At 39.0% G+C, this 13133-nt stretch overlaps 1 protein-coding gene across 3 annotated transcripts in view; it reads right to left on the bottom strand.

The window, feature by feature from the left end:
- ect2 (epithelial cell transforming 2) overlaps positions 1 to 13133 on the bottom strand; it is a 128337-nt gene that overhangs the window by 17313 nt on the left and 97891 nt on the right. For all 3 annotated transcript variants that reach the window (XM_032511617.1, XM_032511619.1, XM_032511618.1), the window contains 2 exons: positions 10811 to 10949; positions 741 to 895 (listed from right to left, as the gene is read on the bottom strand). In XM_032511617.1, coding sequence (XP_032367508.1) covers positions 741 to 895; positions 10811 to 10949 — 294 coding nt within the window. The remainder of the gene's footprint in view (positions 1 to 740; positions 896 to 10810; positions 10950 to 13133) is intronic.

Genomic DNA, 13133 nt, shown 5'->3' on the forward strand with positions numbered 1-13133 from the left:
TGGATTGAAATTGTTATCCTTTGCCCCCACCCTCCCACCCTCCCTTCACCCAAGCGGGAAAACAACTTGCAGCTGGCCTTACTATCTTTTCCTGTGCACTGGCTTATCTCCTCAAGGACAAGGCCGAATGAACTGAACTTTTCTAACAACTTGGACAGTCTGACGCTTCATACTTTACACACACACAACTCATTATCTCAATCCACACCATACATGCCCTCCCCCACCCCCCTCGCTTCCGTCTGACTGCCACGGTTTCTTGTGTTTTTTTCCCACCCTCCCGAGTCACCTCAAAAAATTCCTTCATGTGACCACATGTACTGTGTGTTGTCTTGTGCATTATGTTGTGATGTATTGTGTACTATGTTGCTGTCTGCATTAATCCTTTTCTGGAAAGCGTGTGGTGGCGCTGTTCAAAAGCTGCCGCCCGGAGGCTTGCTCTAATCCAAGTCAAATTCCTCGTATGTGTCCTCATACCTGGCGAATAAATCTGAATCTGATTCTGAGTGCCTGGTGCGACTTTCCCGCCCTAAATTCAAATGACAAGTTTTACGTCAGTTAGCACAGGTTGATCTCCCCGTCTGCCTAAGGTGGCAATAGCTAACTTAGCTAATATTACAAGTTGTAAAAAGGAATTAATACCTTGTTTTGCAGTGTCAACGTTAATCTTGTCAAAGGACACATGTGGACACTAGCCTGTATTAGTGTGTGTATGTGTTTGTGTGTGTGTGGCTTCTCACCGCATCAGCCCTGCAGATGGTGTTGGCAACATGGCGGCATAGTGTTCGCAACAAGACACTTTTAACCATTTCCTCTCCAGCCAGTTGAAAGCTGAACAACAAGTTCTCCTGTTCAGTTGGAGGGCGAACCACCAAGGCGAATGCATTCACGCAATCTGAAGTGATAAAGAAAAAATAATAAATAGTGACAACAACAACAAAAATCGACCAAGTGAAGAGATTAAAATGAAGAAAATGAGATGGAAAAGTATGATGGAGAAAAAGTGTTAGATGGAGAGAAAGGGAAGAGAAATAAATTGAAAGCTTAAAGCAAACAAAAGTAGCAGAAGAAAAGATGCAAGATAAATCAAATTCAGTGCTTCGTTCAAATTTATTAACATCAATCACCACTGTTGCATGTGTAAAGACAGCATTTGTAATTATTTCTAAACAATGTGTTTTCAAATGAAACTACAGGGGTAGACAATACATGAAACACAAAATGTTGAACTTGCTTTTAAACCTCCTTTTCTAAACCTTGTCAGTGTGTCATACTGTATCCCGAAATTTGGAATCCTTGAGTGGTTCTACAGAAAAAAGTAAGACTTTGCAGACTAAAAGAAGAAATCCACTTGAATTGTTTTAATGATATCTAGCTCTGAAATCAGGATTGGTACTACTCTTGGTGGTTAATCAACTATTGTTGATTATTCCATTGATTAATAGATTCTTAGTCGGACAAAAAAATTAAAAGCAAAATTTTATTCAGAAATTTATTTAAAAAACTAAAGCATTCCTTGTCTTTTTGTACAATGCTCTTTTAACCGGTTACGAAAATAGCTGAAATTCCATCCTTTTTGGTCTAAACGGCATACCCAATTAAAAGTGGTAGAGCTCCCACATACTTTGACTTTGATATCATTGGAAAGGTAACACTGAGGTCAGGATTCTAGGCCTTACTGACAGAGTTACAGAGGCTTGAATGTAGTTTTATTTGGAGTTCCCGTCCAAGTCATACATCTATAAACCGACTAAAATACCAGTGACAGACAGGATTTCACAGACTTTTTTTTCCAGATTTTTGTGGCCCAAAACGGCTGATGTTGCGGGAGCTTTGTAAAACATTGCAATAAAAGTTGCAATGTTTTTTGTAGGTTTGTTGCAATGAAGTTGCGAGAGAGATAGCAAAAAAAGTTGTGATTATTTTTATTTTTATTTTTATATAGTTCTTTAAAATTAAAAAGGAAACTTCTTTTGGAGAGAATAAACTAAATTAGGCTGAGTTTATCTAGTAACCATACCAAAAAGGCTCAGGATGCCACAAATGTTGGTATAATACGAAAATGGCTGGTGAAAAAATAATTTATTGAATGAATCCAATTTAAACATATCTGTTAGTGGCTTGTTGATCTTTACATTTTTAGTTCATTTCCTATCCTGAGACACACATTCATTCAGTTTGATAAAGGACTCATTGGACTTTACCTTATCATTGCACTTACAACAACAAGCGTAACTGTCCTCAATTTAAGTCATCCTGTACGTATCGTCTCCGGTTTACCCTGCATCTGTGTGTGTGTGTGTGTGTGTGCGCGCGTGCGTGCAAAAGCCACGGATTTTGCGAAATACTTGCGGTTATTGGTCCAAATTGCAAGTTGCACCAAAGTTACAGTGTTTGGTTGAATTTGCGTGAATTGATGCGATCGCAACATTGCAAAATGCTGGAGGGGCTAGGTGAGATACAGATAACACAAGGCCGGAGCCAGCTCAGCTTACTAAAAAAAATTTGAAATCAAAAGACTCAAAAAATGGATTTTATATGAATTTTTTTCTACAGGTATGTCTATGCGTTTTCCTTATTTCAATTTGGTAAGTGTAAAGCAAAAAAACAAAATGCGCAAAATACAAAACTTCTCAAATACACAAACACACACAGAATTCCAAAACTCATTTGAATGGTCTCCTTATCAGCTAAAAAGGTAGGAGGGTCTCGTAACATGGAATTGTAACTAGTTTGAGCAACTGTCAATCAGACGCCATGACGTTTTCGCCACATCAGGTTTTGCGCATTCACACGAGACCTACTGCTGTCCCAATGCTCTTTTTGATCGAGGAGTAAGTGAATGAAAAAAAATCAAGGGAGGCCGCGAGCTTACTTGAAATCGAGGGGTAGCAATATACATTGTGTAACAGGCAACAATGGATGCCGCATTGACCAAAGAAACCCATTAATGTAAGTTTTTCAGCTTAAATAATTGATTTAAATATAACGACAGTCTTGTTTTGTGGTCTATACAGTCCTGTGCATATATACTTGCAACTATGTTCTTAATTGAAACTTTTTTTAAATTGCTAACTTGCTATGCTAACGCTGAAAACGAGCAGAAGTTTCTTAAGTCGTGTGTTCATGTTGTACCTATTCATTGTTGCATTGGTTTTGCAGTGTGTATACACATGTATTGCAAACAGACCTAAGTACTACACAGATAAGAACATCTGCCTCTGCACCAAAGTGAACACAACATAACTATAAAATATATAAATCTATAAATGCATTTGACACCGTTGTCAAAACCCACGCAATTGACATAGACAGAGACGGTGTCTTGGAAGATTCTGATCAATACTGTATGGTGATGTAACCATGTGGTGTCTCATTTCATAGGGGGTATGTTTTCACCCCTAGCTCTTACCACTTGGTTTCAAGGGCCAAGGGCTAGGGGTAAGGGCTAGGGGTAAGATGGAGAAATGGGATTTAGCCTAAAACTGACTATCTCAGCCTCATGAGAGGTCTTGTTTGATTCCTAACACTTAAGAGAACAACATGGATGCCCTCATTGGCCATTAGAAGTATCGCATGAGAAATCAGTCCCATTTGAAAGGCCTGGAAAGGAAATAGTGGGGTTCTTTTTTTTTTTGTATGTCGGTCTCGTAACTTCAAGATTGTGAGGCGAACAGCTTGTTTTGGATAACATGGCTTGGCTATTCCATTTCCTTGGACTTGGCGAGGTATGAAAAAAATACCGACATGGATTAAGGGAGAATGAAAAGGTATGAACGCAAACACACTCAACACTAGCTGTGCCTTCTTTGTCAGTGTCATGGCAACTTTATTACAGTTGTATAACTGCTATAAGTCATCTTATGTGTTTGGTCTTAATAGCATCATGAGAGGCTAAGCTTTCAATCAATGTTCAAGTTCACGTTACTTTATTTGTACCCAGATGTACATTTTGTTTGCAGTAGAGTCCTCATGCACACATAAAAAGTAGAATAACTGGTAAATAAACAATTTGTGAAAAGTAGTTTTAGAAATGTACTGGAATTTGTGAAAAAGCATTACCTTACCCATTGTGATACCAAACAGTTTTGGGCACTTGAGGTTATTGTATGAAGTCTTAGGTATGTAAAAAGCACATACACTTTCATCTGCTCTATTTTTTTGTGACCTAAAGTTAGCGATGGGAGAGGTAATGGCTCTTTTCATTGAATGTGCAAAAGACAGCTTAGACCAGGTGAATGGGACTGCAGAGAGCCTACAGCATGTGGATTTACCATTCCAGCAGAGAGGATTGTTATTTTTGCCAGCAGTAAAGTTTACAAGTGTTTGTCCAAGTTTCAAGATCCATGGGAAATTACTATATATTTACTATTACTATACAGAGTAGTGTGTTGTGTAAAACAGCGGCATAGAGGAGAACGGGACCACATGCAGACAGAGGAGATTGAAATATTGCTTCCTACATGTTTATGCTTGTGGAAGGTAAGTAAGTATTGATAAGTACTACTGACTTTTTACTCACTTACTCATTTGAAAGTTAACTCATTTAGTTAAAGAATATGATATTCCAAGAAAACATTTTTATTTAAATATATTCAAACACAAGATTTTACCAGAAAACCTGGAGGATGGATGGAACTTTTTTAGCCTTGACCCTTAACAGGTGAGCAAGGACACAATGGTGTGAAAAAGTGTTTGCCCCCTTCCTCATTTCCTGTTCCTTTGCATGTTTGTCACACTTAAGTGTTTCGGAACATCAAACCAATTTAAACAATAGTCAAGGACAACACAAGTAAACACAAAATGCAATTTGTAAATGAAGGTGTTTATTATTAAAAGGTGAAAAAAAATCCAAACCATCATGGCCCTGTGTGAAAAAGTGATTGCCCCCTAAACCTAATAACTGGTTGGGCCACCCTTAGCAGCAACAACTGCAACCAAGCGTTTGCAATAACGTGCAATGAGGCTTTTACATCGTCCTGGAGGAATTTTGGCCCACTCATCTTTGCAGAATTGTCCTAATTCAGTTACATTAGAGGGTTTTCGAGCATGAACGGCCTTTTTAAGGTCATACCACAACATCTCAATAGGATTCAGGTCAGGACTTTGGCTAGGCCACTCCAAGTCTTCATTTTGTTTTTCTCCTCCATTCGGTGGTGGACTTGCTGGTATGTTTAGGATCATTGTCCTGCGCAGAACCCAAGTTCGTTTCAGCTTGAGTACACAAACAGATGGTCGGACATTCTCCTTCAGGATCTCTTGGTAGACACAGAATTCATAGTTCCTTTATCACGGCAATGTCTTCCAGGTCCTGAAGCAGCAAAACCCCACAGACCATCACACTACCACCACCATATTTTACTGTTGGTATAATGTTCTCTTTTATGAAATGCAGTGTTCCTCTACGCCAGATATACTTGGACACACATTCCAAAGAGTTCCACTTTTGTCTCATCGGTCCACAGAATGTTGTCCCAAAAGTCTTGGGGATCATCAAGATGTTTGTGGAGAAATTGAGACGAGCTTTGACGTTCTTTTTGCTCAGCAGTGGTTTTCTCCTTGGACTCTGCCATGCAGGCCATTTTTGCCAGTCTTTCCTGATGGTGGAGGCATGAACGCTGACCTTAACTAGGCAAGTGAGGCCTGCAGTTCTTTAGACGTTGTTGGGGGGTCTTTTGTGACCTCTTGGATGAGTCGTCGTGCGCTCTTGGGGTAATTTGGGCGGCCGGACACTCCTGGGAAGGTTCACCACTGTTCCATGTCTTCGCCATTTGTGGATATGGCTCTCATGTGGTTCGCGGATTCCCAAACTTTGAAATGGCTTTATACCCTTTCCAGACTGATAGATCCAATTACTTTCTTTCTCAATTGTTCCTGAATTTCTTTGGGTCTCTGCATGTGTGTAGCTTTTAAGGATCTTCTAGTGGACCTTACTGTGTCAAACAGCTCTTATTTAAGTGATGCCTTGATTGTGAACAAGTGTGGCAATAATCAGGCCTGGGTGTGGCTAGAGAATTGAACTCAGGTGTGGACACCACAGTTATAGTATGTTTTAACAAGGGGGGCAATCACTTTTTCACACAGGGCCATGATGGTTTGGATTTTTTTTTCACCTTTAATAATAAACACCTTCATTTACAAATTGCATTTTGTGTTTACTTGTGTTGTCCTTGACTATTGTTTAAATTGGTTTGATGTTCCGAAACACTTAAGTGTGACAAACATGCAAAGGAACAGGAAATGAGGAAGGAGGCAAACACTTTTTCACACCACTGTATATAATATTATTCAGAACATCTCTAGCCCTTTTAAGCATCTGAAATGTTCCTGGCTAAAATAATTGGGGATAGGACTAACTGGTGAGACATGACAGTCTGCAACTGAGATAATATCCTCAATTTGTGTAAGACAATTCAAAGTGATTTATCACCTACATCTGGTAGAGCAGACTCACCAGGTTGTACCATGATGTAGATCTGCAACCCTCATGGTCCCCCCCTCTACCCTGTTTTTTTCCTGTCAGTCAAGTATACAGTTTCGATATATATTTAAAACTTTACTTTATAGCCTAAATATCTCACCTCATAACGGTTATCTTTGGAATTACTCCAGAGGAGATGGCTTTTTTAAGTAGCCAGTCAAACGCTCTCAATTGCTTGTGGCCTGCCATTTATTATTTTAAAGTGCAAGGACAGGACTCCACAATCACATCCCTATTGGGTTAAGGATGTAATGGCAAATTTGAATATAGACGAGCTGAGATACTGTAGCACTATTAAAGTAGTGTGTTACAGCTGGAAAGAGGGTCTTCTCATAAAACTGGGCTGTCTATGCAGTAGAACAGCACAATTGGTTGTTGTTTTAAGATTGGTGCTACAAGGCCAGAAAACGGCCGGCTGGTAATAAACAATTTTGTATTACAGTGAAACGGTAACCTAAAACAAGTTTAAGGAACATTTTAGTCAAGGAATTGTCAATTTGCTTATATTTAATCAGCATGGACTAGTTTTACTATTTTATTTGATAATTTTCAGTTTTTGCAACACAGGAAACAATATGGTTAAGATTAACAAACCGCCAATATGACTTAATAAAGACCTCATAGAGAGGTCTTACCTCCCACCCCCTCTCCCCTTAGTTCTTTTTTGTGCTCTAATTATAGTTAGTTATTATTATTGACTTATTAGTATTTTCAGGGCTGGAGTGGGACTCATTTTCAGCTCTGGAGTTTCATGCCTTACTTTACTTGACAACTAACTATATTAAAATAATGTAGTTAAAACCTTAGTATATATTTGTCTGCAATTTCACACTGTTCTCTACAGCCTTGTATGTCAGTGTATTTTTGTAAAACATCACCATTTCCACTTTATTACAAATACAGTGCTGCTTTCCAATGTAAAATAGTTAACAAATTTACAACACAATGATGTTCAGCAACATCAAAATCTATTTTCTGCGGGACTGAATGTTCACTGATATCCAAGCTTAAAATGAAATAAAAGGATAAATAAAAATATAAAATAAAAAGGCAAATAATAAAATAAAATTAACTGCACTTTCTAATGACATTATCATCTATTTTTTTCTTTACATAATATGTCACATTACTTTCACAAAAAAATGCAAAAAAAATGCAAAAGCAACAAGGCTTTGTTACCAAGCGTTGCAAAACCAAGGATAAAGCAGTCAAGACCAACTTTGTGATCTCCAACAAGATCACCAAAAACAGTAAGCCATGTTCTGAAGGCGAGTTTATTAAAGAGTGTTTGGTGGACTCTAATGAGCTAATATGCCCAGAGAAAAAAAAGACGTTTGAGAACGTGCCGCTTTCCAGGCGAGCCGTAACAAGAAGGACTGAGGACATCGCGGGAAACCTGGAGATTCGGCTGCAAAGCAAAGCAGACAATTCTGAACTTTTCTCATTGGCTCTGGACAAAAGCTGTGATGTCCACAGCCCAGTTACAAATTTTTGTACGTGGGGGTAACGAAAGATGAGATAACGGATAGGGATGGCAAGTACAGCATTATCTGTATCTGTTTACCACATGAATTATCTGTATCCGTATCTGTACTCGGACTGGGCGGGGCCTAACCCGTAAGTGGGCAGATTTAACCCGGAAGTGGGTCGGGTTGTCTTAACCGGTATGTTATTTTAAGCATGCAATTGATTTGAGTTGATCAGAAATTGTTTTATTTATTGCTGATTTTAAAACTATTTACATGACAGCATCGAGCTTCAGATCAATGGTGTTGTCATGGTAACAAACAAATTATATACAGAACGTTTTGCAACAATGAATACAACACATGCGGTTGCAATTATGAAGTAAAATGTAATGAACAAGAGTTTTCATACTCAATATAACTTTCTTTTTTTAACTTTTAATTTTTTTATGATCAGTGTGATTTTTTTGTTTTTGGTTCTTTTTTATTATTTTTTTATTTCCACACCAGGTATGTGTGAGTGTGTGTGTGTGAGAGAGTAAGAGAGAGACACAGAGAGAGAGAGAGAAAGAGAGAGAGGGGACAGAGGGGGGGCAGCTGACAGTTAACAACAAAAAAAAAAATCTCTGACGGCAAAGACTCAACGGGAGTTGCATTTAAACCAAGCAGCATGTCTGAAACCCCACTTTCACCAGAAATCTACTGGTTACTAAGTAAGTACTACAAACCAAAGTTAAAAACAAACCTGAAGCTGAAGAAACCCTAAACGTTAACGGAACAGACCCGCAGACCTGATTGACTGAGGGAGAGGGAGAGAGAGACGGAGAGAGAAAGAGAGGGAGAAGGAGCGCTGTTCTCCGTGTTCTGTGTGTGAGTGAGCAAAGTGTGTGTGTGGGGGGCTGTGACTATCACAGAACGCAGCGCGGTCAGCTGAGAGTTGTATTCAATCCGAGTAAAGATATTGACTCGTATTACTCGTATAATGCTTGTACTCGGAAAAAGTGCTTTATCCGTACCGGATACTTGTTTCAGCCAAGTACTCGGCTCATCCCTAATAACTGAGGATCAGGAAGCAATGCAGTCAATGAAAGGGACGACGGCGGGAAGGGATTTGTTCGCTACGGTAAATGCATGTTATGACAAAATGGGACTTAAATGGAACAAACTGGCATGAGTTGTTGGAATCTGACAAGAAAAAAACATCAGACTTTTGAAGTGGATGCAAGATAAAGTGACTGAAGTGAACTCAGAACTGAAAATGGTATTTTTGCATTGTAATGTACATCAGCAGGTGTTGTGTAAGTCAGTGCTAAAACTGATGTTGTAACTAAAACAGTTAACTACATATAACTGTAACTATAACTGCACAGGGCGGCTGTGGCTCAGTGGTAGAGCGGTTGCCTGCCAATCGGAAGGTTGGTGGTTCGATCTCCGCCCTCAGTCATTGTCGAAGTGTCCTTCAAGACACTGAACCCCGAGTTGCCCCCTTGCTGCGCATTGGAGTGTGAATGTGTGGTGTGTTTATCTGATGAGCATGGCACCTTGTACGGCAGCCCCACCAGCCGAGTGTTTGATGGTGAATGGTGAATGTTTCCTGTAGATGTAAAAGCGCTTTGAGCAGTTGTTAAGACTGGAAAAGCTTTATATAAATACAGCACATTTACATTTACATTAGGGCAAGAGCATTACATCCCAGGCAGTTTATCTCACTTTTGAAGGAGCATGAAACTGGTGACATAGGCTGCCACACAGGTGGCTCAGCTTGGGGAAGGTGCTTAAAAGAGTATGGGACCTGAGAGCAGAGATTCCAGAGTTTTTTTATATAAAAAGGCAAAGACATTCCAGAGCTCTCAGATGTAAGCTGGATGGCTGATCTTGCATTTGCTGTTGATGTGACTGCACTAATGAACACCAAACTGCAAGGTAAAGGCACATTTGCCCCTGAAATGCAAAATAGTGACATAATGTTGGCATTTTGTACTACCGTAATTGTTCAAATAAAGACTCTGATGGTGGCTGCATGAAAAAGTGATTTCAATACAAGGAAAAAAGTTTTTTTTTAAAGCAAATTAGCTTCTCTGCATTGGCTTCTGATAAAATCCAGGATTGAATTTAAAATCCTTCTTCTGAATATAAAAAAAAGATAAGTTCAAGTCACCACTACTTCTGGTCAAAATATTGACTCTGTATCTCAATCTATAAACCCTGTATCTCAATATAAACTAACAATCTCAAAGTAATGAGAACATTTAAAATATTGACTTAGAATCTCAATATATTGGCTTAGTATCTGATTATATTGACTTAGTATCTCAATATACAGTATTGACTTATAATATTGACTAGGAATCTGAAAGTAATGACAAACTTTAAAATATTGACTTAGAATCTCAATATATTAACTTCTGCACACCAGCGTGCAAAGTATTACTTTGTATTATGAAGTCTGGGGATCTTTTTTTCTTGTTGAAGAGGAAATCTATTCTTGGGACAAATTTGTTTCTACTGTTTCAACTGAATTTTATTAATGTTCAGTGTTCGGATGCTTTTAACGGTTCGTTTGAATTTTGCATTAACAAAGACAAAAAAAAAAATTATAAAATGATACATTTTACTTCTTTACTCAGACAAGTGACTTTTGTGCATGGACAAATGAAAACTTCAAAAGGGTAATGTCAAGCCCTGTTTTTGTTTCTTACCTTACTTTGTTTACATGTCTTTGTATCTCTGCATACTCGTGTGCATTGATTTGTCTGTCCAGTTTACTTAAACTCTAAATATAAAACACCCTCAAATGACATGCAGAAAAAGGGATAAGCTGTAACTTCATTAGTTTGCAGTGTGTACATGTTGTCGTTGTTACCCTCTGTGTCCTGCAGGTCCAGTACTCTTCGAATCTGGGACAGCGGCATCAGTGTGATGTGTTTGAGCGGGGGTGGTGGTCTCGTCTGTCCCAGCGGACTCTTAAATGTATTGATCACCTTGTGTCGCTTCCTTGCAATCTGCAGAGACACAGACACACACAATAAGATTGCAACTTTGGAGGTATGTCAAAAAAGGACATTGTGTGTTGTTGAATCCAGAATTGAGTGTGAGGGCATTTTGCAGAGTGTGGGTAAGGTTTGGCAATAAATCAATGACACCTTCAAAGAGCTAAACGATGCAACTCATTAATCCCACATTACTTTATCAAAGAGACACAAAAGTAAAAGGAGTACAGATGGAGGAAGATCAAGATGGGGGAGAGGATAAAAAGGCATTTCATCATAGGTCATTGTTATTTTGGCAGTGTGAATTGTGCGCGCATCACTCCAAAAATCTGGAGCTGTACGTGATACAAAATAAATTATAGACCTGTATCCATTATATCTTGTATTGCTTAAGTCTTTGAAAAAATTATTTATAATCAACTTTCACATTATCTCAGTACCCAAAATTCCCTATCACCATTTTAATCTAGCTTCAGATCTAATCACTGCACAATTACTACCATACTTAAATTCATCCATGATGTGTACTGTGCTGGAAATAATGGTGAACTGACAGGTGCCATCTTTACTGAATTAACTGAAGCCTTGGATTTTCTTGATCGCTTTCTGCTTTTAGATAAGCTCAATGATATCGGCCTCTCTTAAAATGCAGTTCTGTGGTTCAATTCATATTTGCATTAATAGAAAACAATCTATATTTCTACATGGAAGTAAATCCCATATTTTGATTCAACAAAGAGGTGTGCCACAGGGCTTAACAATGGGACCACTTCTTTTCTTTATTTGAGTTAGCGCATTGTTCATACAAAACGTATACTTCCGATCCTGGACTATGATGTTCTATATAAAAATGCATTTAAATCAGACCTTGTTCTACTTAACACGGCCTATAATACTCTGCAGTTTTGTCATTGGATATCTTTTTCTAAGTTTAATATAAAGTTTAAACTAATCTTTGAGGGACAAAGGAACACATGCAGACAAAGACAAAGGGCCTACTCGTAAATTCCAGAGCCTTTTCACCAAACTCCTACAGGGAGAGTTCACAAAATGGCAGGAGGGAGGAGCTGCAGAAAGGGGATTCACACCTTCAAGACCTGAGTATTCCCATTGGTTCAGCGGGACCATAAACACAGCATGGAGCCATATCCATTGGCCTAAACTATAAAACTTCACGTTTCTCCCCCCTTTCTTGCTTTCCACCTCAAGTTGTAACAGGTCAGCACACAGACATCTGTACTAACTAGTTCATTTGCCAGAAAGAGTGAACTATTTTGGTGTTCTGGTGAGCATTGGATCGTCTGAAACACGCGTCAGTGTTGGACGGAATTAACTACAGAGGAAATTAAAGAGATAATCGGGGTCCTTCCTGTGCTTAAGGCCACAGGGCTTCACAGCAGAATTCTTTAGAAATTTTGCAACTAAACTCGCTTCTTTTAAAGCAATGCAGCTGGTTGAACCAAACCATTCAACCAGCTGACGTCCTGACATTTATGGTAAGCGTATTGTCTCATTTCTGGTCTCACAGAGACACTATTTTTCTGCTCCAGCAAAAACTTACTCAACTCTGCTTTATTGTTTAAATCTGGCGGCTAAGTGCCTGATTGTATTTAAACACTAGTTATACTCAAGCACTTATGTTACAATTGTTGAACGCTGTTAGCTACTTTAGCTTAGCCATTAGCAATGGCTAATTCCTCTCTCTCTCTCCTGCTCTCTCTTGCTTTGTGTCAGGTGTTTAGCTATTCCTCTGCCTCCTTTAGTGATGACGGTACATGTAAAAAATGTAATATATTTGCTGCCCTGGAGCAGAGGCTTAGTGAGTTTGAGGCATGGCTCCGCAACATGGAATCAAAATCATATCAGTAAATGGCGTTTCACCCAACTGGAAGAATCTCATTTAGATTGGCAAGACAGTCTGAAAATGTATAGGAAATCCCTCAGAAATGCCAGATCAGACTATTACACCTCACTAAAAGAAGAATATAAGAAAAACCACAGCACTGTAGCCAAGCTGACAGATCTATTGTAGGGGGGGTGTAGGCTTCCGCATGTTGGTGCGCCGCTAAGACTCTACTCCCGCTAAGCTCTACTCTTCTCGACCACAGCCCTAACGCTCTCTGACTCTGGTCGCTATGGTAACGTTTAAACATCCCTTCAAAAGTAAAATACAGATACGCCACAAAAACGAATATA

This window comes from Etheostoma spectabile, unplaced genomic scaffold (assembly GCF_008692095.1).
Source record: "Etheostoma spectabile isolate EspeVRDwgs_2016 unplaced genomic scaffold, UIUC_Espe_1.0 scaffold395, whole genome shotgun sequence".
NCBI classification, from domain to species: Eukaryota; Metazoa; Chordata; class Actinopteri; order Perciformes; family Percidae; genus Etheostoma; species Etheostoma spectabile.